The 27,340-nt window shown below is 49.7% G+C and overlaps 11 protein-coding genes and 1 non-coding gene across 12 annotated transcripts; 7 read left to right on the top strand and 5 right to left on the bottom strand.

Annotated features, from left to right (window-relative positions):
• Positions 1–811: 811 nt before the first annotated feature.
• Positions 812–1,912, bottom strand: ASPVEDRAFT_45516 (dTDP-4-dehydrorhamnose reductase family protein). Its single transcript, XM_040813309.1, has one exon. The coding sequence runs from the start codon at positions 1,746–1,748 to the stop codon at positions 912–914; it is 837 nt and encodes a 278-aa protein (XP_040671863.1). The 5' UTR covers positions 1,749–1,912; the 3' UTR covers positions 812–911.
• Positions 1,913–6,969: 5,057 nt separating this feature from the next.
• On the top strand, positions 6,970–7,122 carry ASPVEDRAFT_t121. The gene has a single exon. It is a non-coding gene; the product is annotated as a tRNA-His (tRNA).
• A 187-nt stretch (positions 7,123–7,309) lies between these two features.
• Positions 7,310–9,527, top strand: ASPVEDRAFT_45517 (FAD-binding oxidoreductase). Its single transcript, XM_040813310.1, has 2 exons — positions 7,310–9,350; positions 9,401–9,527. The coding sequence occupies exons 1-2, from the start codon at positions 7,752–7,754 to the stop codon at positions 9,431–9,433; spliced, it is 1,632 nt and encodes a 543-aa protein (XP_040671864.1). The 5' UTR covers positions 7,310–7,751; the 3' UTR covers positions 9,434–9,527.
• Positions 9,528–9,615: 88 nt separating this feature from the next.
• On the top strand, positions 9,616–12,233 carry ASPVEDRAFT_312021 (STE20 family serine/threonine-protein kinase). Its single transcript, XM_040810438.1, has 6 exons — positions 9,616–9,945; positions 10,004–10,071; positions 10,141–10,308; positions 10,369–10,970; positions 11,028–11,657; positions 11,717–12,233. Exons 1-6 carry the CDS (start codon positions 9,885–9,887, stop codon positions 11,976–11,978), a joined length of 1,791 nt encoding a protein of 596 aa, XP_040671865.1. The 5' UTR covers positions 9,616–9,884; the 3' UTR covers positions 11,979–12,233.
• An 809-nt stretch (positions 12,234–13,042) lies between these two features.
• Positions 13,043–14,786, top strand: ASPVEDRAFT_139469 (uncharacterized protein; the record flags this gene model as incomplete). Its single annotated transcript, XM_040807582.1, has 2 exons — positions 13,043–14,517; positions 14,591–14,786. 2 exons carry the CDS (start codon positions 13,043–13,045, stop codon positions 14,784–14,786), a joined length of 1,671 nt encoding a protein of 556 aa, XP_040671866.1.
• A 788-nt stretch (positions 14,787–15,574) lies between these two features.
• Positions 15,575–16,584, bottom strand: ASPVEDRAFT_45520 (uncharacterized protein; the record flags this gene model as incomplete). The annotated part of the gene is made up of 1 exon (XM_040813312.1): positions 15,575–16,584. A coding segment is annotated over exon 1 (505 nt), but the record flags the coding sequence as incomplete, so codon positions are not given.
• Positions 16,585–16,761: 177 nt separating this feature from the next.
• On the top strand, positions 16,762–18,068 carry ASPVEDRAFT_87423 (uncharacterized protein; the record flags this gene model as incomplete). Its single annotated transcript, XM_040818060.1, has 4 exons — positions 16,762–17,018; positions 17,074–17,159; positions 17,210–17,913; positions 17,979–18,068. The coding sequence occupies 4 exons, from the start codon at positions 16,762–16,764 to the stop codon at positions 18,066–18,068; spliced, it is 1,137 nt and encodes a 378-aa protein (XP_040671868.1).
• ASPVEDRAFT_45521 (aromatic alcohol reductase) lies at positions 18,025–19,667 on the bottom strand. The gene is made up of 2 exons (XM_040813313.1): positions 19,336–19,667; positions 18,025–19,262 (listed from the first exon to the last, which is right to left on the bottom strand). Exons 1-2 carry the CDS (start codon positions 19,405–19,407, stop codon positions 18,309–18,311), a joined length of 1,026 nt encoding a protein of 341 aa, XP_040671869.1. The 5' UTR covers positions 19,408–19,667; the 3' UTR covers positions 18,025–18,308.
• Positions 19,668–20,304: 637 nt separating this feature from the next.
• On the top strand, positions 20,305–21,116 carry ASPVEDRAFT_175571 (uncharacterized protein). Its single transcript, XM_040808780.1, has 2 exons — positions 20,305–20,383; positions 20,433–21,116. The coding sequence occupies exons 1-2, from the start codon at positions 20,381–20,383 to the stop codon at positions 20,781–20,783; spliced, it is 354 nt and encodes a 117-aa protein (XP_040671870.1). The 5' UTR covers positions 20,305–20,380; the 3' UTR covers positions 20,784–21,116.
• A 182-nt stretch (positions 21,117–21,298) lies between these two features.
• ASPVEDRAFT_45523 (translocation channel protein TIM22) lies at positions 21,299–22,335 on the top strand. Its single transcript, XM_040813314.1, has 3 exons — positions 21,299–21,555; positions 21,621–21,716; positions 21,782–22,335. Exons 1-3 carry the CDS (start codon positions 21,442–21,444, stop codon positions 22,118–22,120), a joined length of 549 nt encoding a protein of 182 aa, XP_040671871.1. The 5' UTR covers positions 21,299–21,441; the 3' UTR covers positions 22,121–22,335.
• A 693-nt stretch (positions 22,336–23,028) lies between these two features.
• Positions 23,029–24,133, bottom strand: ASPVEDRAFT_139088 (uncharacterized protein; the record flags this gene model as incomplete). Its single annotated transcript, XM_040807547.1, has 2 exons — positions 23,029–23,859; positions 23,912–24,133. The coding sequence occupies 2 exons, from the start codon at positions 24,131–24,133 to the stop codon at positions 23,029–23,031; spliced, it is 1,053 nt and encodes a 350-aa protein (XP_040671872.1).
• Positions 24,134–25,294: 1,161 nt separating this feature from the next.
• Positions 25,295–27,324, bottom strand: ASPVEDRAFT_45525 (amidase family protein; the record flags this gene model as incomplete). The annotated part of the gene is made up of 2 exons (XM_040813315.1): positions 26,810–27,324; positions 25,295–26,756 (listed from the first exon to the last, which is right to left on the bottom strand). Exons 1-2 carry the CDS (start codon positions 27,127–27,129, stop codon positions 25,295–25,297), a joined length of 1,782 nt encoding a protein of 593 aa, XP_040671873.1. The 5' UTR covers positions 27,130–27,324.
• Positions 27,325–27,340: the final 16 nt, after the last annotated feature.

Below are 27,340 nucleotides of genomic sequence, written 5' to 3' on the forward strand. Positions count from 1 at the left end.
GTCACTTCATACTAGCCAGTGGTCTGATTCCAACCCCAGAATCGCAGCCCTCAACAGGTTGGACGGGGGAAATAATTCCAATCGCAACTAGACGCCTGAGCACTGCGGAGATTTAAGCCAGGGAATCGGTTGGCGATCCAGCGTCGTGAACCTGCAGTGCGAACCACCTGGTCAAGGCAAGGGGTACTGCAGATAAAATGAGGTCTGATGGAGCCAGAAGAATGAGCAGTAATTCAGCTATGATCCCATCCCGGTGAAAAAAAAAAAAAAAGAAAACTTGGAATAAGGCTGAGAAACCGGCTTCAGCAGGTCAAGAAAGACGCCCGGCCCTCTTGCAGATGGAGGAGAAAGAGTGGAAACACGGGCGATTATTGGGCGTCTGCGGTCTGGACTGGCTTGGGTCTCCAACATTCGCCCCATCAAGAATGAAGCACGAATCGATGAATAGCAGAATTGGAGACTTTGTGATGTTCCTGCATGATTTCGATTTTTCGTCTCCATCCTCTCTGTCCTGGCGATGCTGATCTTCGGGTGATTTGCGCTGGCGGCAAGGCCCAAAAATCCTGAAGAAGCAGAACAAAGTGCGCTTACAATTGGGACTATTGACTGGGATCGTCTTTGACACTAATTTATTCGCCATAGTTATACATTTTGACGACTGCGTTGGATTTCCTTGTTCTCTGTTTCGCCCTTCATCCTTCACGACGAGCGAGACAACAGACTTAAACTGTTAAAATCCCTCATTATATGCTTGGCAATTTGCTTTTTCTTCTTTTCTGTATTCATCAGATTCTTCTTCATCCTGTCAGGTCGCCTCATTTTTTCTGGCCCTCCAAGTGATTCCGCCTATCTCGTGTTAGCCCTTGCCGACATGCTGCAGCTAAATAGCCGGTCGATCTCAATATGAGCACTCACCACCACTCCACAAAGCCTACAGTCCGGACATCAATCCCGAGGTCCTTCAGCACCTGGGTCGAAAGGTGAGTGTCGTATGGTCGTTGCACGGACGCATTCGGGTCGTTTCCTTCTTTGTTTCGGATCATCCCGTTCAAGGGCACGTCGAGTATCTCTGCGAACTTCTCGCACATCTCGTACTTCGTCATCCGGTCTTCAGACGAATATTGGAGAATCTTGGGAAGCTGGAGGATATGGCCCCGCTCCTTGAGATACTTAATCACAATGTCGCGGAGCACTCGCGCGACATCCTCGGTGTTAGTAGGGTACCGCAGTGCCCAGTCGTCCATTTTCACTCCCGCCTCCCCGTCCTGGGCCTTCCACACGGAATCGACCAGCGTGTTGACCGCGCTCTCCGAGTTCTCATTCGCCGTGCCGTATAGGACTGGTACACGGAGGATAATACCCATCCCACTCTGCTTGGTCGCCTCGAGCACAACCAGCTCGCCGTCCCTCTTCAGCTGACCGTACAGGTTTGGAGGCTTCGTCTCCGCGTCGGCTGCGTAGGGCGCATCTCCCTCGGCGCCAGGGAAGACGTAGTCTGTGGAAATGTATACGAGGAGTATATTCCGGGCCGCCGTCAGTTCTGCGAGCGTGCGAGTGGCGTCGACATTAACTCGGCGTGCCTGATCGGGGTTCTTATCGCACAGATCAGGAAAGCGATTGGCGGCACCTAGATAGACAAGACTGGTTAATTCTAAGTCCCCAATACGCTGAGTTCCCCGTCTGTGTATATGAGTAGGAGGCGAACGTACAATGGATAACGATCTGGGGCCTAGAAGTGGGGTATACATATTAGCATGAAAGTAATCAAAGGCTCAATGGCACTAGTTGCAGGCTATCTCGACTCCGAGGCCCCAAATTCGGAAATCCGGCTACATACTTAGCTTCGTCCAGCAATGCCTTGATCTCATCCGGGTTTTCCAGGTCCGCTTTGAGGATTGTCGGCGGGTTGGCGCGGGAAAAGCCCTGTCCGACTGTGAGGCAGCCTGAGCGCTTGAATCGATCAAAAACCTGTCGACCCAAAAGGCCAGTGGCTCCTGTTACAAGAACTGTAGTCGCCATTTCGTAGAAATCAAACCGAGACGGCAGACGGAGGAAAGTTGTAGAAGTTGAAGCTCTATTTGAGGAACTTTAGGCTGGCGGGGCACTTGCATGACGTAACCATAATATGCGGGTCCATGAGAATCTACAAGATTCACTGCTTTCACAGACTGCATGTCTTCATTGGAATGTACGCTATTTGTGATCGACTGGACACAAGGACCAGAAAGTTTGCAATCAGAGTCATCGTCCTATTCCACTGGAATGCTCCGGCTTCGTCCTCAGAATAGCAAGATTATGGCCGGCAGCCCGAGCCACAATAGGGATTGCCCGCCATATCATTGATGGAATACTGTTACAATTCCTCCAACGAGGCAAAAATAGAACGTACGAATCAAGCAGAAAGAACAGTCGCGTCATTAGCTTTATGCTCCTTGAATAGTCCCGGATCACAGCACTCGTGAACCTGGCATCTTCAAGCACGTCCTTAAGGGCCCTCCGATAAAGTATTCGTTGGCATCATGGCAATCTCACTTATTCATTACATGAACGTCAACACCAACTCAAGGCAGCAGTTTGTCGCGCTTTGATAATATGGTGGTCGATGAAAATAGTATCTGCCATTTTTAATCCGGATTTGCTTGTAGATGGGGGCGCAACGTACGCGAGGCTGCAGCCGGCATCACGAACAACAGTGCCAACTGAAAGGTCTACTTCTCCAGTATGCGGGGAACCTTGCCTGTTGGGAAGGCCCATTTTTTATTCTTGTGGAAGCCAAACTGCTGCGTAAGGTGCCTACACGTAGGATGGGCCGGTATCTATTAGTAGCGACGTTGTTAAAGTTGTGAATACACAACTTAACAGCCTAAGGATACAAACAACACGATGTCCCAACACCTCTCATCACCCTAGTTTTCTTGACCATTATTTCGTTATATTTGTGTTATCTGAAGGGAGGTCCATCCTTTTTTCTTATTCCTCCCCCCGCTTCCTTGAGTTTCTCTTGCATATCGCAACTGCATCAACAATGGCTTCACCTTCGGACAAAAAATCCATCATGGAACCTTCTGCTCCCCACAGTTTTATAGTTATTGACGATATCCCCGAGAATGAGGTGCAAACCGAGCGCCTTTTGTATCGAGTTATGCGGCATCTCACCGTGAACATTCTGGTGTGTTTTTCGGATAAGGATCTATTTTCCGATTACCTCTATGAATACGAGGATGAGGTGCAGTACGAGAACAGAAATGCCCTTGTTGAGGAGATCTCTTCAATTATAGGCATTTTGGCAACGGTCGAACATGTTGGATGTCTGAAAATCTCATGGTTGGAACCCAGGGAGCAGAGTATACTGCACGAAGCCATGGAGACAATTGTTGATAAAACTTATATCAACAATTTTCTGAATAGAACATGGGAGGAAATCATCCAGGCACGGCACGACAAATCGGTGCCACTTGGCTACACATGTCCGCCAATACTTATTTCCATGGGACCCGGAGATTGCGAGGAGGTCCAAAAGTCCGGGCACCATCATCTTGGAGCATTATATCCATTCTGTGAAAATTTCATTAGGTGGATGAACCTGAATTTCGGCGCGAACCGGGGTTTAGGGCCGCATCCTCAAAAAACTACTGGATGGAACCCCAAACCCAGGTACAACGTGCCCGGGTAAAACGTACCCGGGATGACTTAGGCTCGTCTGCGGGCCAGCTAGAATACCACCAAGAAAGGAATCAAAAAAGGCCCAAAAATGAGGACGAAACTATATTATATTTTCGGATGTATCCGCAGATGAGGCCACAGGATCCTAAAGAGGATGCAAGTGATACTCCCCAACTAATTTGGTGCATACAATAGCTAACGTCTGTCTACAGGATTTGTGGAAGGTCTTCCACAAAGTTATATTTCCGGACTTGGGCAATGTAATAGCCAAACTAGCAACTAATTTGGTGGAAAACGATCATCCCCAGCTGCGACATATTCCATACAAACGTATAATCAACGCTTGTGGTGGACCTCAAGGGATTGCCAAACAACTGTTGGAATATGTTGATCCGTCCATTAAGTTACTAGACAATAAGGAAGTCTCCATTAAACGGTACGTTACAGGGTCTTTAAAGACATTTATTGAATAAGCATTACTTAACTAACAATAATATTACTATAATCTAGACTGGACAAGATCGGAGAAAATCAATTCTATAAGGGAAACCAGTGGCCTTCAAATAGTGGCTACCTTGATTATGTCACAGACGATGGGGATGAAAAATACTGGAGAGCCTATGTTGGACAATCCGTGCAACCCAAGAAGCGCATAGCCCAGCATTTACGGGCTGCTGCCGGGTCAATGCCTCAGACACTTCATCACTATATCATATGGAAGGGTAACGGAAGACGCTCAATGAACTTCCTGAAGCTTTGGTCCATACATGATATTGACTCTCTTGATGAAGAATCCGCAGTTATTTTTCCTAATATTCTCGAGATGTCTTTTTCAGTGGCCTTTCAATCGTTACCGTTGGACGCGGTCATGAATTTCTACGGGTTAGATGCAAAGAAATACTCGAACATGGGGTTGAATGTCTTGCCACCTCTTTTCCAAGGGATTAATCTGAAATCCCATATCAGGCAAGCATATACAACTCCGGTTGCTGATTCCCCAGATCCTCAGATCAGATCATGGCCATCATACAGGGAAGAAAACAGGGTCCCAGACGCAACTGTTCAGCAATGGTCTGGAAGTCACGATATGACAAAATGGAATGACTATATACAGTTATTCCAATCTGTTGTAGGTGATGAGGTAAGTTTTACAGGGAACAATGTATTTGAGGGGCCCACCACAAGTGGTACATCCGGTACTGGGAGTATGGGTTACATCCTCGCTCAAGAGCAACTTTTGGTTGCCATTTCTCAGATCACGGGGGAAGAAATACACCTTAGTTACCCTGTTGGCGACTTAACATCGCACATCGGGGTTATTATCTCAACATGTGCAATTGATGTTGATGACAAGGAGAAACATGTACCATGGGGGATTCGCGAGAGCGGATTTGATGAAAGAAACTGTCTCCTATGGTTTGCTGACCCTCGAAAGAGAAGCTTCGCTTGTTCATCACCCACGGCATCATCTGATATCAAAGACGCGCTCGTGCGGTTTAATAAGCAGGTCATTTGCGACAGTGGCCTAAAGCTGATAATACTTGACGGAAAGGGCACTTCTAAGTACATTCTTCCAGGGATACCAACAGAGTCACTCAATCATTTTCAAATTCCTCTATACTGTGGCAAGGTTTCTGGCTTTTTTGAAAAGGAACAAGGGAAACTAAAGAGGGTATACTTTGAGTGTCCCTCTTCGCTATTGAGCCTTTGGGCGAATCCAGGACCGTCTGCGCAAAGGATTTCCGAGATCTTTAAATTTGCAGCAGCATTGACAGGCACGCATGGCATTCGGCCGTATTTTTGTAATACGGCATCGGCTGTATATCATATTTTGCGGATCTACAGCGAGGAGAATAATGGCGCCGCAATAATGACTGAGTCCGACATGAATCCGATCATCCAAGCATTTCTTTTTAGAAAGGGCTTCCGCACATCTGAGGATATACTTTGTCTTGCGGAAATTGGAGGCTCCTTGTCACGGGGCCTTCTTTTACTACTGTTCACGTTGCGAAGAAAGCCAAATGAGTTCGCCAATGCAAGGCCGCTAGAGCTATGCACGGCAAATACCCACAGGAAGGCTATTTTCACAAAGTACCAACTAGAAAAAGCGATGTCGCTGTATGAGGCCGTTCAACCCACAAACTACAGGCTTTGTGATATAGTCTGCGAGTCTCTTGGCAACATAAACGATCATGAAGCAATGCAAGTGGAGCAGCTTGCGGTCAAAAAGTCGAACAATATGAAGACAAGCTCACCACAGGAGAACCATTTCTTAGATATGGATGACGTCGGTTCCGATATTGCCTGCAAAGATATGTTCCCAACCGACATTGGGTTTGATATGGATAGCTGTCCTGCTAGCCTAGTCTTCCAATCAGAAATTTCACGAAGAAAAGTAACTTCAAGACGCCAGGCACAGCGGAAGCGTAGTATGCCTATTTTGGGGGAGGAAGGATTGAAGTACACCGGGACCTGGGGCACAAGTACGAGAGCAATACAAGTACATGCCCCTCCAAGCATGGCATCTATCATGCTTGCTCTTCCTGGCACATCCAAAAAGGACCTGCCATGCGAGGTAAAACTTAAAGCAGAGATCTATTCTGGAAACAAACATCCTAATAACTGGGCGCTGGATTCTAGGGATACTGATCCTGGAGCTAAACTTGCGTTTCTCGCTTCCTATCTGGGTAACGAAAGGTACATTCAGAATTATGGGGAGACGAATGCCCGCAAGGCCAATACCTTCATGGACTGGGTATCAGGCTGTTCGCTCGAATTAATGAAACTACGACCTCGGCGGCACTTCGATGCTCATGAGTCCGCTGTGAGGCAGGTACTTAACGTCAGTGCCGAGACCAAACCTAAGACTTATTTCACTGATGATAGCTGCCAACTCTGGAGATCAGATGGAGTGTTAATATCAAGAATGGAACCATGATTGCTCAACTTTATGTCTACAATTCTAAATTTCATAGTAGTTATACTGATTATACATTGTTGTTTGAACGGATGCATGTGGTGGAACCAATATATACTACGGAGTATACAAATCGCCTGACCCACTAAAAGCGCAACTAAACGGTGAGAGGTTATCAATTTATAGTGAGGGGAACCCTATAACCAAGTCAAAAACCACGAGTGGTTGCCTATTAGTATGATTTGTAGGTACTGTGTATTGGTTTTCGACTTCAATTTCATCCGGCCTGGAGACTAGAAAACAAATAATTAGGCAGCTGAACGAAATATATGATCGATCGTCGTGATATGACACTTTAGAAAATACTGGTAAAATTAATGACATCAACAGCCCGGATGGTCTAGTGGTATGATTCTCCCTTGTGAGTATCTCCGACGTATAATATTACCGTAAATATCAACTAACAGAATTGAAGCGGGTGTAACAATCCTGGTGCAAAACCTAAATGGGAGAGGTCCCGCGTTCGAATCGCGGTTCGGGCCCAATAACTACTTTTTTTTTCTTTTTCGTATTGGGTGTTTAATTTAAAACATCTGCAGGAACTCTAGAAATAGAAGAGAAAAAAAAATTAATCTCTACGTCGATTGACCACGTTTTTGTAAATAATAGCAAACTACCCTTGCCTTACGGTCTGAACGCGTTCTTACGCCCTATGGTAGTCGCTGAGCTGAATATAGATGTACTTAATGTACCATGTATGGCCCGATATCTCCAATTTCTGCGGAGCCTTCACTCTACTGGGTACAGACTCAGTTCCATGGAGGAGCTGAAATACTGTGGAAGGTCCCTGACGCTGGCGAGAATGAGCATGCTCAACCCCCCACCTTTGACTCTTCCATGACAACGTTGGAGCAAAGGAAAGAAAACAACGCCGTGGGAATGATCCCTATCCGCCATCTAGGCGGATATTTGAATACGAACAATTACGAGATTTTCCATATTAGCGTGCTATTATTCGCGCGATAAAGCTACAGGCGGAGGCATCTTGTACAGCCCGATACCGGGCGGCTTCAGCGGGCTGAATAAGCGAGTGTTCCGAGCCGGCCCCAAACTGCATCCAAGCTTTTAAAGGTCCTCGTCGCCTGCAATATCAATTGTCACCAATCGCGCCATGTCCGGGGCTAGGAATTTCTCAGCCGCCCTTCGGCGGGCTCGCCTGCCAAAGCCGCGTTTTCTTGGACGGCCTCTTGTCTCTCAGATCGCCCCGGTGCCCGCCGTTCGCAACTTTTCTCAAGCTCCTACATTACGGGCAACAAAAGAAGTCAAGTACACGAGCGATGCTTACCCTACCCTCAAGAGAAACCCCAACTTCGCCGAAATCACCGCGGAGGATGTTAAATACTTCAAGGAGCTCCTCGGCTCCGAATCAGCTGTGATCGATGGCGTAACGACCGATGCGACGGATGATATCGAGCCCTTCAACGGCGATTGGATGCGCAAATACCGTGGGCACACGAAGCTTGTCCTCAAGCCTCAGTCGAAGGAGGAGATTAGTGAGATCTTGAAATACTGCAATGGCAAGAAATTAGCTGTTGTCCCGCAAGGTGGAAATACTGGGTTGGTAGGGGGTTCCGTGCCGGTATTCGACGAGATCGTTCTCAATACCTCGCGGATGAACAAGATCCGCTCGTTCGACGAGGCTTCTGGTGTTCTAGTTGCAGACGCTGGTGTTATCCTTGAGGTGGCGGACCAGTACCTGGCTGAGCGACACCACCTCTTCCCTCTTGATCTTGGTGCCAAGGGCTCGTGCCATATTGGAGGGAATGTCGCCACGAACGCCGGAGGGCTCCGCTTGCTACGATACGGCAGTCTTCATGGGACAGTGCTTGGCATTGAAGCTGTTTTGCCGGATGGGACAATTATGGACGGCTTGTCAACGCTGCGAAAGAACAATACCGGTTATGATCTGAAACAATTATTCATCGGTTCTGAGGGTACCATCGGGATCATTACTGGTGTCTCAATTATTTGTCCTCCTCGACCAAAGGCCGTCAATGTCGCCTACTTTGGTATTGAGAGCTACGAACAGGTCCAGAAAGCGTTTGGCGAGGCTAAGAAGCAGCTATCTGAGATTCTCTCTGCGTTTGAGCTTATGGATGGCCGGTCTCAGCGACTCGTCCACTCAAGTACTGGTAATAAGTACCCTCTAGAAGGCGAATACCCATTCTACTGCCTGGTGGAGACCAGCGGATCCAACGCTGACCACGACATGGAGAAGCTGGAAACGTTCTTGGAGAGCATCATGGGCGAAGGAATCGTCGCCGACGGTGTCTTGGCTCAGGATGAGACTCAGTTCCACAGCATCTGGCGTTGGCGTGAGGGCATCACAGAGGCTTTGAGCCACCTCGGCGGAACCTACAAGTACGACGTTTCGATTCCTCTACCCGAACTGTACCAGTTGGTGGATGATTGCCGGGAACGGCTGACAAAGATGGGGTTCGTTGGAGATGATGACTCCTTCCCCGTCCGCGCCGTCGTCGGTTACGGCCACATGGGCGATTCCAACTTGCATCTTAACATTGCTGTCCGACAGTACAGCAAGGACGTCGAGAAGGCGATCGAGCCTTGGGTGTATGAGTGGATCCAGAAGCGGAATGGTAGCATCAGTGCCGAGCACGGTCTGGGTGTTGCGAAGAAAGAATTCATCGGTTACAGCCAAAACGACACTAACCTGAAACTTATGAAGCAGTTGAAGGGTTTGTATGATCCGGTGAGTGCTCCCCAGAACGAGATTCCACGATAGACACTAACAATCAGTAGAACGGAATTCTGAACCCGTACAAGTACATTTAAAAAGCTACATACCCATTTGCATATAAAATACAGCCCTGTTAGACGTTGAACAATATCCATATATAGTTTGTAGAATATATATGCCTGAGGCACCTACTGTTCGCTGGTGGTGACTAATCAATAAGCTAGCGCCCGTGGTTGCCATGCACTACGGCCTCTGTTGTTCCTCCGACCCATGGCTCCTCGGCAGCGTCATCCATTGGATGCGATGGACTATTCGGGGCCCCTCAAGTAAAGATTAATTGATTTACTTCGAGTGCCTGTCCCGCTGCCTTTCCACCTCTCCAAGTTGGTTTATTTGACCTGTTCAGCTCAGCGACAGGCTCTTGCTGGACAGGAATCAGGTAGCTGTGCGGGTCGCCCCTTGTTTTTGCTTTTCAATCTTTTCAGCATTCTCTCTGCTCCCCACCCCGAAGCTTCGAGCAAGCTTCAAGCTTCAAATTTGGCAGAGATGTCGCGAACAATGGCGGGCGATATGGCAAGCCAGTACCAGATGATGGAGGAGCTGGGAAGTGAGTGAAAACAAGACCTTGCTGGGTTAATTGACTTGTCTGACTGGTCGTCGCATAGGTGGGAGTTTCGGAACGGTGTACAAAGCAATCGACAAGTACACGGGAGAAATTGTTGCGATTAAACATGTAAGTCCTCCAGTGGAATGGCTTCGCCTCAATTTTGGCCACCCAATTGACGCTCGCATCCTTGTCTAGATCGATCTTGAGTCGAGCGAAGATGATATCCAAGAAATTCAGCAAGAGATCTCGGTTCTGGCGACGTGCGCAAGCCCCTACGTTACCCAGTACTACGCAAGTTTCCTTCGAGGACATAAACTATGGATTGTGATGGAGTACTTGGGTGGCGGATCGTGCCTTGACTTGGTAATAGCTAGCTGCCTTTTTTTGTGGTGTGCGGAATTATGGCTAACTTTGGTGTAACAGCTCAAACCCGGAGTGTTCAACGAGGCGCACGTTGCGATTGTCTGTCAACAACTTCTGCAAGGGTTGGACTACTTGCACTGCGAGGGAAAAATTCATCGTGACGTCAAAGCTGCCAACGTTCTTCTTTCTCACACCGGCAAGGTCAAGTTGGGGGATTTCGGAGTTGCGGCACAGCTGACCAATATCAAATCGCAACGCAATACTTTCGTCGGAACCCCATTCTGGATGGCCCCGGAGGTTATTCAACAGGCTGGATATGACTACAAGGCGGACATCTGGTCGTTAGGTATTACAGCCATGGAAATGATTAACGGAGAGCCACCGCATGCTGCCACTCATCCGATGAAAGTTCTATTCCTGATCCCGAAGGAACCTGCTCCTCGGCTGCAGGGCGATGGATATAGCAATGCCTTCAGAGACTTCATCGCGCAGTGCTTGACCAAGGACCCCGAGCGTAGGCCTAGTGCGAAGGAACTTCTGCGACACAAGTTCATCCGAAACGCTGGCAAGACGGAGGCCTTGCAAGAGCTTATCCACCGCAAGCAGGACTGGGATGGTGGACGAGGTGTGTCACGAAACGTGAAGTATTATGCGGAATCTCTGTATGTGACCTTTGTCCAGTTTAGAGACGCCGACGACTGACTGCTTTCGCTACCTAGGAATACTATCACACATTTGAAGGACGATGATGACTGGGTCTTTGATACCGTCAAAGCACCCACGATGATCATTCGCGAGGACTCCGATAACTCCGATAGCGGATCTATTATTCACGATCCTCTATACGACGAGTCTTCTGAAATGATGGAAAACATACGCATTTCTAGTCCGCCGCCCCAGCCAAAATATGCAAACAATACCGCTGTGCGCCGCGTTCCAGCACCGGACCGCAGTCCTTCCTTGCGACGACCAAAGCGGCAATCGAGCGGTGTCAAGCAACCATTAGGTGTGGACTTGACGTTTGGGAACAGCCCCTCCACGGTCCGCCAGTTCCGACGCGTATCTGATAAAGCTCCGGCTGAAGATTCATTCTCCTCATATCAGTTAGCTGGAGACGAAAATAGTCCCAAGTCTATATATTCTGAAAGCAACAGCAAGGAGGCTCAATTAGGCCGTCGAGCATACAGCAAAGCCGTAGGCCACGCTTGCCAGGAGGTGTTGGGCACCACAGCAGACCAGGAGAAGCGGGAAGCGATTTCCCGACTTGCGGAAGCCTGGAGCGATCTCGAGATGGCCGACCCCGAGGGCCTATACCACATCCTCAAAGCCACAAATGAGAAACTCTCTAGGTGAGTACAGCGTCCTTAATTTACCTTCGTACTCCATATGCTAACGGATCTTGGGTCAGCGATCCGAAGCTGTCAGGTCTCGTCCCACAGGCTCCACCACCCGAATCCCCACAAAGGCCACGCCTGGTTCTTGCACAGAACAACCCACACCTGAAAAGCCACCGTCGACGCCAGTCAGCTGTGGTCGAGCCAAACCCGCAGCCACAGCTCGCCAACCTCCCCAGCCAGCCGGTGCCGGGCATGGAGCATATCAAGCAACTCTCTGATGTTCTCTACCAACGGTGGTCCGATGGTCTTCGCAACCGATGGCCCGGAGTATAAAGCATACATTTTGTTTCTTTTGCTGTATAAAACGGACACAGGCGTTTAATACTCGGTTTCTGCGCTTTCCCGACGCTCGTTTCCTAGCTCGACATAATACCCTCACCCTTCGACATAACATCGAGGCTTTCATCGCATCCCGCGTCATTGCGTGAGGGCAGCTGTGATCTCGATGCTGTTTTCCCTCTACACTGTTAATTTGCCCCTATCTTGGCACTCCTCCAGAACTGGGTTCTGGGTGGATTTTCGTGATTCCATTCTCCTGAATTTTTTTTTCCACTTTGGGCCTGTGATTACCAACCACTGTTTCTGAGACAGGGGCATCCTCATTTTCCTTCGTTGCGCATTTTGGACTACTTTTTATATTGTGAGATACATAGGTGTTGGTGTTTATAGGCACTGCGATTTGATTCTTGTATATTTAGATAGGAGTTACCTCGATTGGCACGATGTATAGTTAGCCAGATTATAGCAGATAATAGTAGATATTCTGGTATTTGATAAGTGAGATGATCGTCGACAATGACATTATTGAGCTCGTGGGCCGCAGGGCTATCAACCACGAGTTCCCCTGCTTCATTAGTCAATACTCATTTCTTCCTCCTCAATCTCCACAGAAGCAGAGGGGGTTAATCCTAGAAAATAGAAATGGAGAGCCCTTTACCGCCCTTAATATTACTTGCTTCAGCCTGTGCCGATCGGCCCCTGAACTAGCTGAAACGGAAAGGATACGCGTGGCTGCTAATATTAACCAACACTAATTTAACGGCAGTCTGGGCTTCGTCGGCGATGCTCTCGTTCTCGTCCTGCTCCTGATTCTTCACCTCCTTCATTCAGCTTCATCTCCCTCGTTGTTCCCCAGTCCCCTCGTCGTCCTTCGATACGCCCACGCTCTTTTTTGTATTACTCGCTCTTTAACTCCCGCTGCCCCGCCGCTGTCGGTCCCTCAAGACACCTCGTCCTTCATTTCTCCGCTTTCCCCTGCGTAGCTGGAATGTCATGATTGTGGAATTGCCGCCTTGATAAATTCTTCTTGTTTTTTTGCTGCTTTGTGCTATTCCGCCATGGAAGAGTCGCCGGGAATGGATCGGGCGGAACCCACGCCGGAAGCGTCCCAAACTGTCAGGGCCTTGACCGACTCTGCTCCGAATAATGAGTCCCTACCGCCCCGGCGTATGCCATCCAAGCGAGCGTCTCTCCCTCCTCGTCCTCACGCTGCTGCCCGGCATACAAAACGCTTGACCTTGAATTTCCCCATCAATATCCCCCAGGGAGTTACTTTTGACCCGAGTGCAACGTCCTCCCCGTCAGGATCGATGACGCCCGTTACCCGATCGTCCGCTCGACAATCCCCCGCCCATACCATTGCCACCCCTCCCTTCGACGGACAAGATGATGGCACGAGTCTGTTGACGGCGATCGCCTCGCAGGAGCGAAGGGTGCTGGAGTTGCGAGAAGAACTACACCGGGCGGAGACCGAACTGAATTCGTTGAAGAAGCAATGGACGTCATCGGAGAAGACAAGGAAACGTACCGAAGTCACTCATCGTGCGGAGGCTATGCTACCTCTCAGATCTCCGGACGCAGTGTCCGGTGCGTCTCCGTCAGCTGCGCATAGCAGGGAGCCAAGTACCAGCGGCAGCGCGAGTCCCGTGGTGCCCCAAGTCAGACTCAGCCGGGAGCTGGAACGGCGCCAGACCATGCTCGCAGCTGCAGCTGCAAGTGGAACGTCTGTGTCGGCGAGTGGGAGACGGGTGTTTCAAGGGTCTCATACGCGAGCCTTGTCATTGCTTTCTCCAACAACGAGTTCTGTGAACAGCAAACAGTCAGGTTCTGAAACTGGTTCCGGCGAAGTGGATGGCGATCGTATTGGCCGGCCTCCACGATCAGCCACCATGCCATCCGTTGATCGCACTCCTCCTGCGCCTGCAATGAGTCCGACCCAGGATATGGTTTCGGAGTGGCGGAAGACGATGCCGGTGCCGCCTCCTTCGCGAGACTTACTCATGCGGACTGGAAAACAGATGGCGTCGGATCTAAGAGAGGGGCTCTGGACGTTCCTGGAAGATATCAGACAAGCAACAGTCGGAGATGAAGGGATCAACGCCACTGAATCACGAACAATGCAACCTTCCCGCAACCGTGATTCGAGCTCAACCTCGCGAAGCAGAGACCGACTATCTGTTCAGACCGATAAAGCGTTGTCGCGCTCGCCCTCAGGGAGGAAGAGTCCGGGAACAAAAGCAACTGGTAATGGCTCCAAGTCGGCGGACATAGACGCGTCGTTCTGGGGTGAATTCGGCATTGATTCTTCTGGGCAGAAGTCCCCAAACACTCACAGAACGCCTACTACCCCCAGCGGGCCGAACAATCACAAAGCCGAAGATCCCAACAAGCTCGACGTGGACGACACCTGGGATGATTGGGATACACCGGAGCCAAAGAAATCGCACACGCCATCTTCGAGCCGATCCACCATCGAGTCGAGACAGGACCAGTCTCCGGTCACACAGACGAGTAGTCCTCGTACTAGCGCTAGGTAGGTTTGGGCTGCGAAGCGTGATTACTCTCGTTTTCTTTATTGTCACCTTGTGAAATTACGTCGCTAATAGCGTTCTTAGCCTCGATTGGCGCCGTGATATCCCCGACCCCAGCATGACGGACGGTATCCCCTGGCCTGCAATGACACAGACCACGCCGTCAAAACTCAGCAATCTAATGGCCGAATGGGAGCGGAGTTTGTCCCCTTCACCAAACCGCAGTCCCCTGGCTTCGCCGCCGCTCGACAAAGATAGCAAGAAGGACTGAGCGCCTCAATCACTAACTCATAATTTCTATTGCACACGACTTCCCTTCTCTCCCGTTCCGGACTCAAACTGGACTGCTGTATATATGAACATGAATCTGCACGACCTACTGCTTTATATGTCTGCTCGCGACCGGACTTGTTATTTTTGAGTGTCACAAGAACAAGAATATGTATGGCTTAACGCAGGGTTATGACTCGGGTCGCGAGACCCTTACGAGTGTTTTCATTTCTTTTTGACCGCTAATTTATTTTCGATTCTGGAGCCCGCTTTTCTGGGCCGCACTTGGTCTATCTATACGTTCTTTAACTGAAGTATTGATAGCCAATTTAACGAAGATGAACCACTTTTGCCTATTATAGCCTGCAAATACCACCAAGCTCTTGTTTCAAATAGTACAACTATCGTAACAGCCCCAAAAAATCATGGCATAGCCTCAGGAGCATTTCCCTCCAGTCCTCAATACGAAGAGCCGCAGGTACGTAGCCAAGCAATGCAGCAAGGCTGATTCCCAGGCCAGCCTTGGCTGTGATAGGCTGTGGTTGTGTTCAAGGTGAGATAGTCTTGCCCTGCTCTTTGATGAGGTCTGGTGACCTTGCAAAAGAGATCCATCCATATAAACCCCTCTTTCCTCTTCGCCCTGGGGATAATGCTGCCTAATACCTCATTTCCCAGGTTTCAGTTTGAACCCTCATTTACAACCTCGAAGTAGTCTACACACTCACGCGCAAGGATTACATTAACCTACCCAAGCCCTCACAAGTCCTCGAACCGACCGACCCTCTCCAACTGAGCCGAACGAAACTGAATTCGGAATGTGCTACAAGATCCACGCAACGCCCACCCGATTTCCGCACTGCACCCAAAAACATACCAGGGACTGTCTCCTGCTTGATCCCGAGCAGGACTATATACAGAGGTGTGGGCGGGCTGAAGAGAGCGGGAGAGTATGTGCGGTTGTGGTCTCCACGTCGATGGGGTCGAGTACAAAGAGGAGGATTAATTGTCCTAGACACCGGGGCAGATCGAATCTCCAGCTGCCTGGATTCAAAAGGAAGGATTTTGGGGATTGGGGGAAGGGTGTTTGTATCAGAGCTGGGGCTTGATACGGATAATGAGGCCGTGCCTATATTGCGCTGTGTAAGATGGCTGGCTTGTTGGTTGCATTATTGCATATTGATTGTCTGGAGGCTGCAGTTTTGGTCGCTTTATCTCATCCCTCTTAGTCTCACACCGTGGCATTCAGGGACACAATAATCAACTTCTTCGCCTCTTTCAACAACTTCGCGCGTATGTCCTAACGCCAGACTCATAACAACAGCAACGATAGTACGCGAAGCCAGAAAATGAAACAGATATACACAGAAATCGCACCCAGCGCCACCGAATCCCTCCACACCACCACAACAGAGAGACGATCTGCAGCATCCGATGCAGAGACTACAACAAATATCCGGATAGTAATATCCGCGCTGACAGAACACCTTCTGGAACTTGCAGCCCATATGAATCTGGACATCCGGAGACAATAACCAGACTGTTATGCTGCTGCCAACAGATTTGCACCGAAGCAACCGAAATCTTCTACACAGCGAGCACGGACTGGAGCGAAAATGCCCTTGGGTGGTCAGAATAAAACACCAGGAACTTGCTGCTTCTGGGGGAATATCAGAGTGCCCCCAGAATTTGAGGTCAGCATTGTTCTGTAAGAGAGCCATGGACTACTGGCAGCAGGGCATTCTTCGAACGGTAGTAATCGGCATGCAGCATATGATTAGTCAACGAGGCGTCCAGAGCTCCCCAGGGGCTTCGTCTGACAGTGATTCAGTAGTCTCTGCCATCGAGCGCAGAGAATGTTCAGTGTATCTAGCAAAATGTGGCTGCGAAGCCCTCTGCTTTCCTTTCTCGTATTATGCGTAATACCCTTCGTCCAACTCAGCAATGGAGCTGCCACTGGGCGGCCCTACTCGGCTCGAATGGCCGACAGCATCATTTTGCGCGGACAGGCCATTGTTGAGCAAGAAGGTGACTCATCGTCGCTCATGCAAGTTGGGACTTTCCAGACTGCCCTCTTAGACCTGTTAGAGTCGCCCTCTGGACATTACTTGGAAGAAGACTGGGAATCCTACCTCAGTCGAAGCGCTGACAGCGTTGTTGACGTCGTCAATAATGCAACGAAAGATACTGAGCTTCCCCTCGACCGTCTATCAGCAGGAAAGGGGTTGTTTTACCGGTGTGTGTTTGTTCATGGGATTGTAGATCGATCCTCTAACTGAATTTGATGCTAGATACGATAAAACAGAAAAAGGCATCTACAGGGATACCCTCTCTGCCCTGCGCACCTCGATCGACCTACAGCCACGAAACAGATTCGGTAAGTATCAAGTCATTCTCTTCATGAAGTTCGTGCTGAAACTGATATAGGCGGACTCTGGTACTACGTCTACCCAAACTGGAGCTATCTAGACGGAATGTTCTCCCTGCTATCATTCTACCCCTTATACACCTCGCACTCCGATATCAACAACACAGCCTCGGTCAACAAGGACCTCTTCCATCAGATCAACCTTCTATGGGGGCATTGCCACAATGAAACAAGCGGCCTTCTCTTCCACGGCTACGACGCCACAAAGACAGCCTCTTGGGCTAACCCCACAACCGGCGCCAGTCCATTCGTCTGGGGTCGTTCCCTGGGCTGGTTCATGATTGCACTAGTTGACTTTTTGGAGCTCGCGCCCATTGAATCGGACTCTGACTCTCAGATAGAAATTGCGACATGGCGCGCTCGATTCGTCGACCTTGCCAATGCCGTCGTTGAGGCGGTTGACCCGGTCTCTGGCGCCTGGTGGCAAGTCATGTCGGCACCTGGACGGAAAGGTAACTACATAGAATCTAGTGCGTCGGCGATGTTCACGTATTCCTTGTATAAGGGGGTGCGAATTGGGCTTCTGGACGACAAACGCACCAATCCCAAACACAAGGGAAATGCAAAATACAACTATACCGACGTCGCGACTCGAGCCTACCGCTCGCTTGTGGACAGGTTTGTCGTGGAGAATGCAGACGGAACACTGAGTTATAATGGGACTGTGAGCGTTTGCAGCCTTAACTCTACTGCTAGCTACGAGGTATGTTGAACGAACGGAACCGATCTTGAGTAATTTTAGGAAAGGAAGGCTAAACGAGTGTGCAGTACTATGTTACGCAACCACTGTTATATGACAGCGTGTTGGGCTCAGCAGCGTTTGTTCGCGCCAGTACGGAGCATGAGTTCCAGCACTAAGCTTTGATAAGGATGTATCATTTTGAGGCCATCTTTTCCTACTGAGGGGGCAGGGCCTGTGGTGTCGACGTGCCTCTGTTGGAGGTTGATAGGGCATATTTAGCTTGGTGGTCTGCGGTGTATCCGAGCCCTAGATTGGGTGTAGAATAATTATTGTTATATTCATCTCCCAATGACTGTAAACTGATAACTTAATGCTATATCGAAGCACGTCTATTAGTCTCCATACCAAGGCAAGTATCAAAGACGGTTCCCAAAGTAAGAATAACCCCGGTCTAGCAAATCCTTCGCAACCACAGTCCGCGCATCCAGATCCTCTTTTGGAAGACCAAGCAAGTCATTGACCAGCGCATGGTTTCGCCCGTGGTTTCCATCTCCAGTGGGATAGAAATTCCGCGAATACATAGCCAACGCCAGGCCTGAGCGGTCTGCTTTCCCCAAAAGCTCGAGCCCTCGCGCATATCGCTCAGTCACAGGCTCAGTCGCACGAGTCCAGTCCTCGTCAGTATCTCCAGTAATCCGCTTCCAGCTCTCATACATGTCACGCTGGCTCACTTCAAAACTGTCCATATAAACCGGTTTGTTCCGCCAGTTACTCAACGCAAGCTCGTTGTCGTTCTCATCCTCAGGCAGCTCCTTCAAACTGAGGAGCTTTGCAACCGCACGCCCACACTGCTCCCATGTACTGACATTAATCTTCGTCTCTCCATCATCAAAGAACGTAACCTTCTTCTCCTTGAAGTCAAACCCAAACCACGGCTCCCCATTCACAAGACTAAACTCATACCAAAAGCCACAGACTAGCGCAACCCACGACGACACCCCGGCGGCTTCAATCTGGGTGCGAGCAGTGTTGAACGCCTCCCCAGCGAGGGGAATATCTTTCGCAAGCCTTTGATTCAGAACATCCCAGCCGAATGAATTGGGCATAACGTAGGGGACGCCAGCGCGTGCAGCGGCCCGGATAAACTTCGACTGTGTATCGTGGGAAGCGGTGACAGCCAGCGTGATGATGAGGAATTGCTGGCCTTCCAGGGCTGATACAAGAGAGTCTTCATCGTCGTAGTTCACACGCACGACCTTGACACCATCGGGGAGGACACTGGTGCTGTCCGTCCTAGTCAACGCGGTAACGGTATGTTGTCCGGTCTTGAGCAGCTCCTGAGCAATAGGTTTGCCGATAGAGCCACCGGCCTGGAAGTATGTTTATGTTAGTACAAATTAAGAGAGCTCGAAATAAGGTGGGGAGTGAGAATGTTTAACATACGCCAACAATAGCTACTCGCTCGATGCGGTTGGTGAAGCCAGATGGCTGGTCTTTGGCGTATTTTTGGGCCATGGTCTCGATACTATTGGAAATGTTGCAGGCTGATAGGGTTGAATTTTTGAATAATGCTTGATGGTTTTTGCTGTAAGCAGCTGATGACGAAGGACGCTGGCTTTATATGACATGCAACCACGAGGTCACAGACGAGGAGGCCATTGACAATGTTATCTCCGGCGGCGACCTGCTCATTATTTCCGGTGGCTTGGGGATTTTCGTCGACGACGGGGAGTCGGGCATTAAAATGCCGATGTATCTGGGAGAACCAGTTTAGATAATACTCTTTAACAATTTAACGGAGTTAACAGTGCACAGGAAGGTCGTGGTGTACCTGAGAAGAGCAGTGGAGATAGACGGAGTTAACAACCCTATAGTCCATTCACCCCTCCTGATCCTGAGCAGAACAGAGAACTGAGAACTGACAGGGCAGCAGCTGCTTACAAAACACATATAATAAGTTAACTAATTTGAGCTGAAAGACGTGTGAGAGCTGAACAATAAATATTCCTCTGCGATCGGGCTAAAATGGCCCGGTTGCAGGTATGATCCCTGCTAAGCGGTTGTCATGGTGGGGTGTACCATATTGTACGTGAGGCCCGAGATATAAGAGTGCTGCAGAAATTGGATGATGGAGACTTTATTCTCAGCTCTATCGATCTGACTTTATCTTCATGTTCTACTCGAGGCAGCCGAAATCAGCCTCAATGCGCAGTTCAAGCTTTTAAAATGGCCCCCAATAAATAGACGAGCTAATAACTTAATGCTTTTGATCCAACGAGTAACAAGGATGAATGACCTAAACGTTACAGATGAGTCATTCCATCTGGTCGTCAAGGCTCCTTCATGCACAGCCCCCTCATAACAGGCTGAAGCAAAAACTAGGGAGTCATATAGCAGCTCTTCCCTTCGAAGCGCCCTGAACAAAACATCCAAACTAATCATTATTCATCAACTCTAAGAAATCTCGAATAGTACCATTTCCACCACGATGGTAAGCCGCCCCGGTAACTCATCATATCCCTGCCTAATACTACCAACAGAGCCAACCAGGTACATGCGGGCAAGTCAGCCAAGAAGCAAAGGATATCATGAAATCCCTTCAAAAAGACCCAACCGGGATGGGCTTCACTCACCTCGCCACCGACGGTGTCCTGCGTGCCTTCGACGGAGACCGCAATGTTGTTGACTATAGGAAGCTGAGCCCCGAAGAGATTAAGCTCGTGCTTGAGATTTACCCCCCTGCGTATCGTGCGCAGCTCAACGATAAGTTTTCCGGGGTCGATGGGCGCAATGTTACAGATACACAGCAGTGCCTTCACCCGGATGCGAGCATTATGCCGCCGGAGAGGTCGTCGGAGGGCCAGAACGTGTCGCCTGCCGATGATGCTTAGGAAATTCGCAATTTTTACTTGTTACGATCTCATATTGAAGAAACCTTGCAGACTCGGGCAGACGAAATTCATCTTAGTTTATCGTTTCATGATTAGTCGCATGTTCCAAATTGAATACATCAAAGTGCTATATACCGGGCTATATCTACTATCATAACAGTCAAATTGGAGATTTTGCAAGAATCGGAGCTGAATATCCTGTTGTCACCCTTGAAAGATCGACGGCGTCCCGATGAGATGTACAGTATAGGTCGATAGTTTACTGTCGAGTTACAGGCGATAGAGCTCGTTTATGACAAAGAAACAGAGGATTCAATTATTCTTGCCCCATATAAAGCACAAGATTCAATCCTCCCCTTCCCTCCGTCCATATGGATTGATTCCTTTTTAGGGCTGTGATATTGCATAATTACATAATAATTCATAAATGGTGATAATCCCGGCTGCACGTGGTATATTGCACTAGTGGTCTCAATCGGCAACCGGGAATAAATTCTCTCCGCATCAATTCCGGGGTTGAGATTGCCACGATATCGACTCCCTCTCAACCTTTCCCCCCAGTCCTGGTTTCGGTGGAGAACGTATAGCATACCGTGAGCTGTACTCGCGCACCATCTTTCATTTATCTTCTTCAAATCATATACCCCTTACTTTTATCATGAACTTCCCCGGGACGGGCGGGTCCTCTGCCGCAGGCATGACCGGCTTTGGTGGCTTAGGAGGCGGAAATACGGCTGGAATGAACGAGCAGGAGCAGGCTATGGTTAAGATGGTATGTATCTGCTGGCCCAGGGACGTGTATTGTTTGATTTAAATTGCTAACCAACGCGTGCTCAGATGCAAAACGCGATGGAATCATGTCCCCTCAAAACCGTCATCTCCGGAACAATGGGTTTCGGTCTCGGTGGTGTTTTCGGTCTGTTCATGGCTAGTGTATGGACCATTCCGCAATATCTCTCTAGCGCTTGAACTTTACCTAACCTCTTATCACCATCTAGATGTCCTACGACTCCTCCTTCACCCCGCAAGGCAAAGCCATCTCCGACCTCCCCTGGCGGCAACAAGTCCGCACCGGCTTCAAGGACATGGGATCGCGCTCGTGGTCATCAGCCAAGAACTTCGGCATTGTCGGCGCGCTTTATTCCGGAACAGAATGCTGCATCGAGGGCCTCCGCGCCAAGAACGATCTCACGAACTCCGTCACGGCAGGATGCATCACCGGTGGAATCCTAGGAGCCAAGGCTGGTCCGCAGGCTGCGGCCTTTGGATGCGCCGGTTTTGCGGCGTTCTCTGCGGCTATTGATGCTTACATGCGCATGCCCGAGTCTGATGATTAATGAGTAAGATTACTCTTGTCTTACTCTGGTGGTAATATGGAATGAGCTGGGGATGTGGATTTGTTAGAATCGCGTATTCCTTGCAAAGGCGTTTGGGATAGATGGGTTGCATATATGCGTGGCGTTTGATGCTTTTGGGTTTTGTGGGTTACGACTCGCTGCTCCCTGTATAATACCTACTGTATAGATTAGATATGTATGATCTATGATTGCAATATTGCTTCGTAGTATGATAGTAGCCCGGCTAAATTTCCTCCCTGTATATGTCCGGTAAGGAAGGTACCTGCCATATCCATAAATTCTTGGTTCATCGCACCTTCCCAGAATCCCATGCCATTGATACCCTCAAAAAGGAAAGCGCGATGGGCCGCCCATGGAAACAGTTGCCACTTCCCATTCTGGACCTGGCCCTGGTACGTGAAAGGAAAGTGCGATCCAGACTGCGTTATCTATCTGGAAGGAACCAGATACGCACATTAATGCAATATGCATTGTAGCCATTACTCTAGTAGATAATATACCAGAGCCCAGCAAAGGAGTAAGGGAAGAAGAGCAGAATCCACGGCTCAACCTGGATAGCCCTAACCACGTTCTCCAACTCTGTACCCAGCAACGCATGGGGGACTATAGACTTTTGTCCCGTCGTCACGAACACCCTTGTTAGGATGGACGAGGCATAGCGGGGACTGAGCCGCCGCGTATCAGAACAAATATCGCATTGCAAGTGCCAGGCGGCCGGATGAATTATTCGACCAGTTCTGTGCTGCAGGATGATACTGCCCACGACGGTGTCATGGTCCAGATCGTGCAGGAGAGACTGATATATCGACCCTTTTGGTATTCTTTGGGATAGGGCATCAACATTGCCCCTTCCGCTGTAGGGTAGAACATTATCGGCTCGACGCCATTCAGACTGTAGCCCCCCCGGCATCCAACAGACAGCGTGAAGCATTCGGCGTAGACTTGCAATAATCATCACCGCCATCCGGATTAGATTTCTCACCGGGGGAACCATGAGACAAGCGGTTCCAGACCAACACCTTAAGACAAGCGAGACGCGAGAACAGGCTGACGAAAAGCGGTTTGAGCGCCGGCACCGAGAGCGCGATTAGGGTTCCTGCAATCTCGGCGTTCTCGACGGCAAGCATGGCATTGTAAGCCCAGGAGCCATCGTCTGACCACTGGCCGACGACAACTAGGTAGAGGCGGGTCGTTGAGATAGCGACGACTAGAACGCCAGGGAATAGAAGGCAGGAGAGCTGGAGCTTCTTGCGCGCGGAGACCCGGAGGCCCTTGATCATGATGGTGGGGATGGTGAACATGACGAAGTCGCAGACGAGGGAAATCGCGGAGATGACTGAGTAGACGAGACCCCAGCTAAGGCATCTGTGAGAGTTATACTCGTCTTGCCATTCGTACGGCCAGAGATCGGTGACGGGGATACAGTGGAAGATCAGCAGGAAGAGCTGCGTGAGGTAGCAGGCGATGAGAAATACGAAGGCGGCGATGATGGCATAGTAGAGCTTGGTGCTGAGGACCGCCACACGATGATAGAAGGCGAGACCGGACAACCGGGCAAAGAGAAGAGCGTTGGCGTATAGAATGTGACAGGCGAAATCGAGCACTTCTGTCCTGCGCACTGTATCTCTGGGGAGGACATATTCGATATACTCGAAATGACGACCACTGCCCATGTGTATCAGGACAATGCACAGCGCAGCAATGGGGATATAAACCAGCTAATCGACAGAGGTGAGATGAGTCAGGAATCAGGCTTATAAGAATACATACCATCGCCAATACCATCAATAGGTCATCGATTCCAGTGCGCTTCAGCAGGACGACACGAGCAAAGCATCGTAGAATCAACACCACGAAACTGACAACCACCAACACGATAATGCCTATAATAGCTTCCCTGTCGTAGGTTTCAGCGAGGTACTCCAGGCTAATTTCACTTGGAATCTGGCCAGCAGCGTCAGCCGCCAGGATATCAGCCGGGATAGATACCATTCTCCCAGAAGGTATAACCATGCAGTAGATCATCAACAGCAAAAAAAAAAAAAAAAAAAAAAAAAAAAAAAAAAAAAGAGAAAAAACCCCGGGACCAGGGAAGTTCCGGATTGGAAGAATCCAAAACGGCAGCATAGCGGGCCACGCGGAGACCACACCTTCCATACCCGTCTAGAAACAGTCTGACATCATGTCGTAATGAAGAAAAGAATAGGAGACCAGAATTCTCGTGAAAAAGATGCAGCAAAAAAAAAAAAAAAAAAAAAAAAAAAAGAAAAAAGAAAAAAAGAAATCTTAAAGAAAGGCGCAAAGCCCAAACGAGTGTGCAGATAATAACCGCAGAGAATAAAGTGGCCTGGGCAAAAGCTTTACTGCGGTGGTAGCATAAGGAGTTTCAACCAAGCAGCTGTGAAATAAGTAGAGGCAAAGATGACAAACTTTGCTGAACTTCGCAGAAGAGCCTTGGGCTATTAACCTGCTTCAATTCAGGTTCCAGATTCAGTGCACCGGAATAGGAAGGGTGAAGTAAAGCTCTGCTCTATGCTCTTTTAGTGACCAAGGACTAGACCGTCTTAGAAGCTTGCGCCATTCCAGGAAACGAGCGGGCTTTCAAGGCTGGCCAGATTCAAACTGTTTCGTTTTCCAGTCGGCGATCCAGAGATATCCTGAAATACCCGACTTGAGCTTGCTGAGGCCCCAGATGGCTATTTTACATGCTTATACGGGTGCAATTCGCCCTTGATGAGGCTCTAATGCAGGTTGACTGGACACTGTTAATACCTCTTTATTCATATTATTGATGGCGAACTTTCTCGGTATACATCGGTCCACTCCTAGGCTCTACAAACATCCATATTCTACAATGCGTGAAAGGGAAAGGAATAGTTCTTCCCGAGATCTCGCCGATAATCAGTCTTTCAAATGGCGTCCACGGTAGCAAGACTTCTAGACGGCAGTACAAATCCATGCACGTTCCACTGGTTCATCGTGGTGGTGATGTCGTGGTGGGTCCGTAAACCTTATCGTGATCGTGTTCGATGCCAGATATGGTCCACGGCGAACCGAATTTGCCTTGCTTAGAGGTTTACAGAATTGGTGGTAGCGAAAGCATCTATTATTAGTGAATATTATTATATTTTTTTTTTTTTAAAAAAAAGTCTATCAAAGAGGGACAGGCAAATTGCGAACCAAATACCCCCTCCATTCAGGCAAACTCCTCTGCCACTCAGTGCCGGTACTCTGCTGCAAATCCTCAATGGCACTGGCCCATTTCACCAGTTCAGACTCCGAAAATGCAGTATTGAGAATCGCCAGTCCATACGGCATCCCGGATTCCTTACTCGTACCAGCCGGCACAGTAATCGCCGGATATCCCGCCTGTGCCGCAATCTGGATACTTTGCGCCACATCGGGAGGAACCAAGAGCCCATCCAGGGCAGCATTGTTACCCAGCCTGAGTGCAGCATCGATGCCCTCCTCGCGTGTTGTGCGATGGCAGAACTCCAAGGCCTGGTAATATGTTTCATTCATGATTCCTTTGCTTGCGAGAGAAGCTTCGAGCCCGTCCTGCCCCGACGCGAAGGCTGGATGGATGGACGGGTATCCGCCCTCGGATCCGGAGTTGTCCTTGTTGTACTGAACAATGTCCTCGAGCGAGCGGATATCTGTGTTGTCGAGCTCGGCGAGGTAGGCTTTGATGTTGTTGTAGAAGTCGACCTTGATATAGGTGTACTCTGACTCGTTGGGGAAGCCCCGAGTAGAGCCATAGTCCCAGTTCCAGCCGTCCGGGGAGACGATGGTCTTGTAATGGGGGAGTTCTGTGCCGTTGATAATGGTTGCTCCCGCATTTTCGAGCAGTTTGACGAGTTCGACCAGCTGTGCGATTTGGTCGCTGTCGCCCAAAGCCCAGAAGGATTCCCAGGGTAGACCGAACCTGGCTCCTCGGAGGGCAGTCTTGTTGGCAAGGAACTGGGTGTAGCCACCAGTAGGAGTCTTGCCGATTTGTGCAAAAGTCGCATTATCGCGCGGGTCAACACCATAGATGGCATCTAGGACGTAGACTGCATCACGCACTGTCTTGCCGAAGCAACCGACCGTGTCCTGGTTGAGAGACTCGGGGATGACGCCGTCGCGAGAGGTCAGCCCCACAGTAGGCTTGATTCCAACAATGGCATTGCGCTGCGCAGGGTTGATGACGCTGCCATCAGTTTCGGTCCCCACCGCGAAGGGGACCAGGTTTGCTCCAACGGCGACTCCAGGCCCCGTGCTGCTGCCTCCGGGGTTGACTGTGAGGTTGTAAGCGCTACGGCACTGGCCTCCACGGGCTGAGTAGCCCTCGGAATAGTCGTTGGAGCGCATGCTAGCCCATTCGCTCAGCGCAGCTTTGCCTAGAAGCAGAGCACCGGCCTTGCGCAGACGATTCACAACGGAAGAGTCGCGAGGAACCACCGATCCCAGGAGGGCCCAGCTACCGGCAGTCGTCTCCATGCGGTCCTTGGTTGCGATGTTATCCTTGACAACGAAAGGAATCCCATGAAGAGGGCCGCGAACTCTGCCACTGGCACGTTCCTGGTCTAGAGACCTGGCGATCTTGAAGGCATCGGGGTTATGTTGGATGATGGCACTAAAGTTCTGTGAGCAGTTTCGACTGGAAACTGGAAAAGGAGTGAGACACACTTCAAATACGAGTCTGTCTGGTAGATGCGCTCCAGATAACACTGCAGCAGATCGACAGTGGTCAGCTTGCCAGCAGAGAGCAACTGCTGGAGGTCGTCGATGCTGGCTTCTAGCAGCTGGTGCCCCTTGCAAGGGGGCATGGGAAACAAGTCCGCGCCATTCGTGTCGACGGGAGGGAAGTCATAGGCATAGGGGTCCATTAGGATCTGCGACATAACCAAGGAATCGACATCTTGATTGCTGTTATTGTTGTCGATGGCCAAGAGGGGAGTGGCAGCAGCGAGGAATGCTGTGGCCCCCGCGAGAAGCCCTCGTGTCATTATTCTGGGTCGCAGAATCAACGCCTTCACACGATGACAAGGTCATTGACTGTCAGTAAGGAGTGAAGGAAGCACTGAAGAGGCAAATCGATGATAATGATGAGTTCACGCGAGAAACCAACTCCTGCTGGTTGCATTCTTCTCGCAGGAAACCTCCGACCGGGCCCACAGTAGTATTCACACAGCCAATCATCGCCAGTCAAGGTGCGAA

This window comes from Aspergillus versicolor (assembly GCF_001890125.1).
Source record: "Aspergillus versicolor CBS 583.65 unplaced genomic scaffold ASPVEscaffold_10, whole genome shotgun sequence".
In the NCBI taxonomy this organism is placed as follows: domain Eukaryota; kingdom Fungi; phylum Ascomycota; class Eurotiomycetes; order Eurotiales; family Aspergillaceae; genus Aspergillus; species Aspergillus versicolor.

Coding starts and splice junctions, on each gene's coding strand:
- ASPVEDRAFT_45516 (XM_040813309.1), bottom strand. CDS start 1,748: ATGTATACCCCACTTCTAGGCCCCAGATCGTTATCCATTGTACGTTCG.
- ASPVEDRAFT_45517 (XM_040813310.1), top strand. CDS start 7,752: ATGTCCGGGGCTAGGAATTTCTCAGCCGCCCTTCGGCGGGCTCGCCTG. Junction 9,351..9,400: donor TGAAGGGTTTGTATGATCCG/GTGAGTGCTCCC, acceptor AACAATCAGTAG/AACGGAATTCTGAACCCGTA.
- ASPVEDRAFT_312021 (XM_040810438.1), top strand. CDS start 9,885: ATGTCGCGAACAATGGCGGGCGATATGGCAAGCCAGTACCAGATGATG. Junction 10,072..10,140: donor AAATTGTTGCGATTAAACAT/GTAAGTCCTCCA, acceptor ATCCTTGTCTAG/ATCGATCTTGAGTCGAGCGA. Junction 10,309..10,368: donor GCGGATCGTGCCTTGACTTG/GTAATAGCTAGC, acceptor TTGGTGTAACAG/CTCAAACCCGGAGTGTTCAA.
- ASPVEDRAFT_45521 (XM_040813313.1), bottom strand. CDS start 19,407: ATGGCCCAAAAATACGCCAAAGACCAGCCATCTGGCTTCACCAACCGC. Junction 19,263..19,335: donor AGCGAGTAGCTATTGTTGGC/GTATGTTAAACA, acceptor ACATACTTCCAG/GCCGGTGGCTCTATCGGCAA.
- ASPVEDRAFT_45523 (XM_040813314.1), top strand. CDS start 21,442: ATGAACTTCCCCGGGACGGGCGGGTCCTCTGCCGCAGGCATGACCGGC. Junction 21,556..21,620: donor AGCAGGCTATGGTTAAGATG/GTATGTATCTGC, acceptor ACGCGTGCTCAG/ATGCAAAACGCGATGGAATC. Junction 21,717..21,781: donor TCGGTCTGTTCATGGCTAGT/GTATGGACCATT, acceptor ATCACCATCTAG/ATGTCCTACGACTCCTCCTT.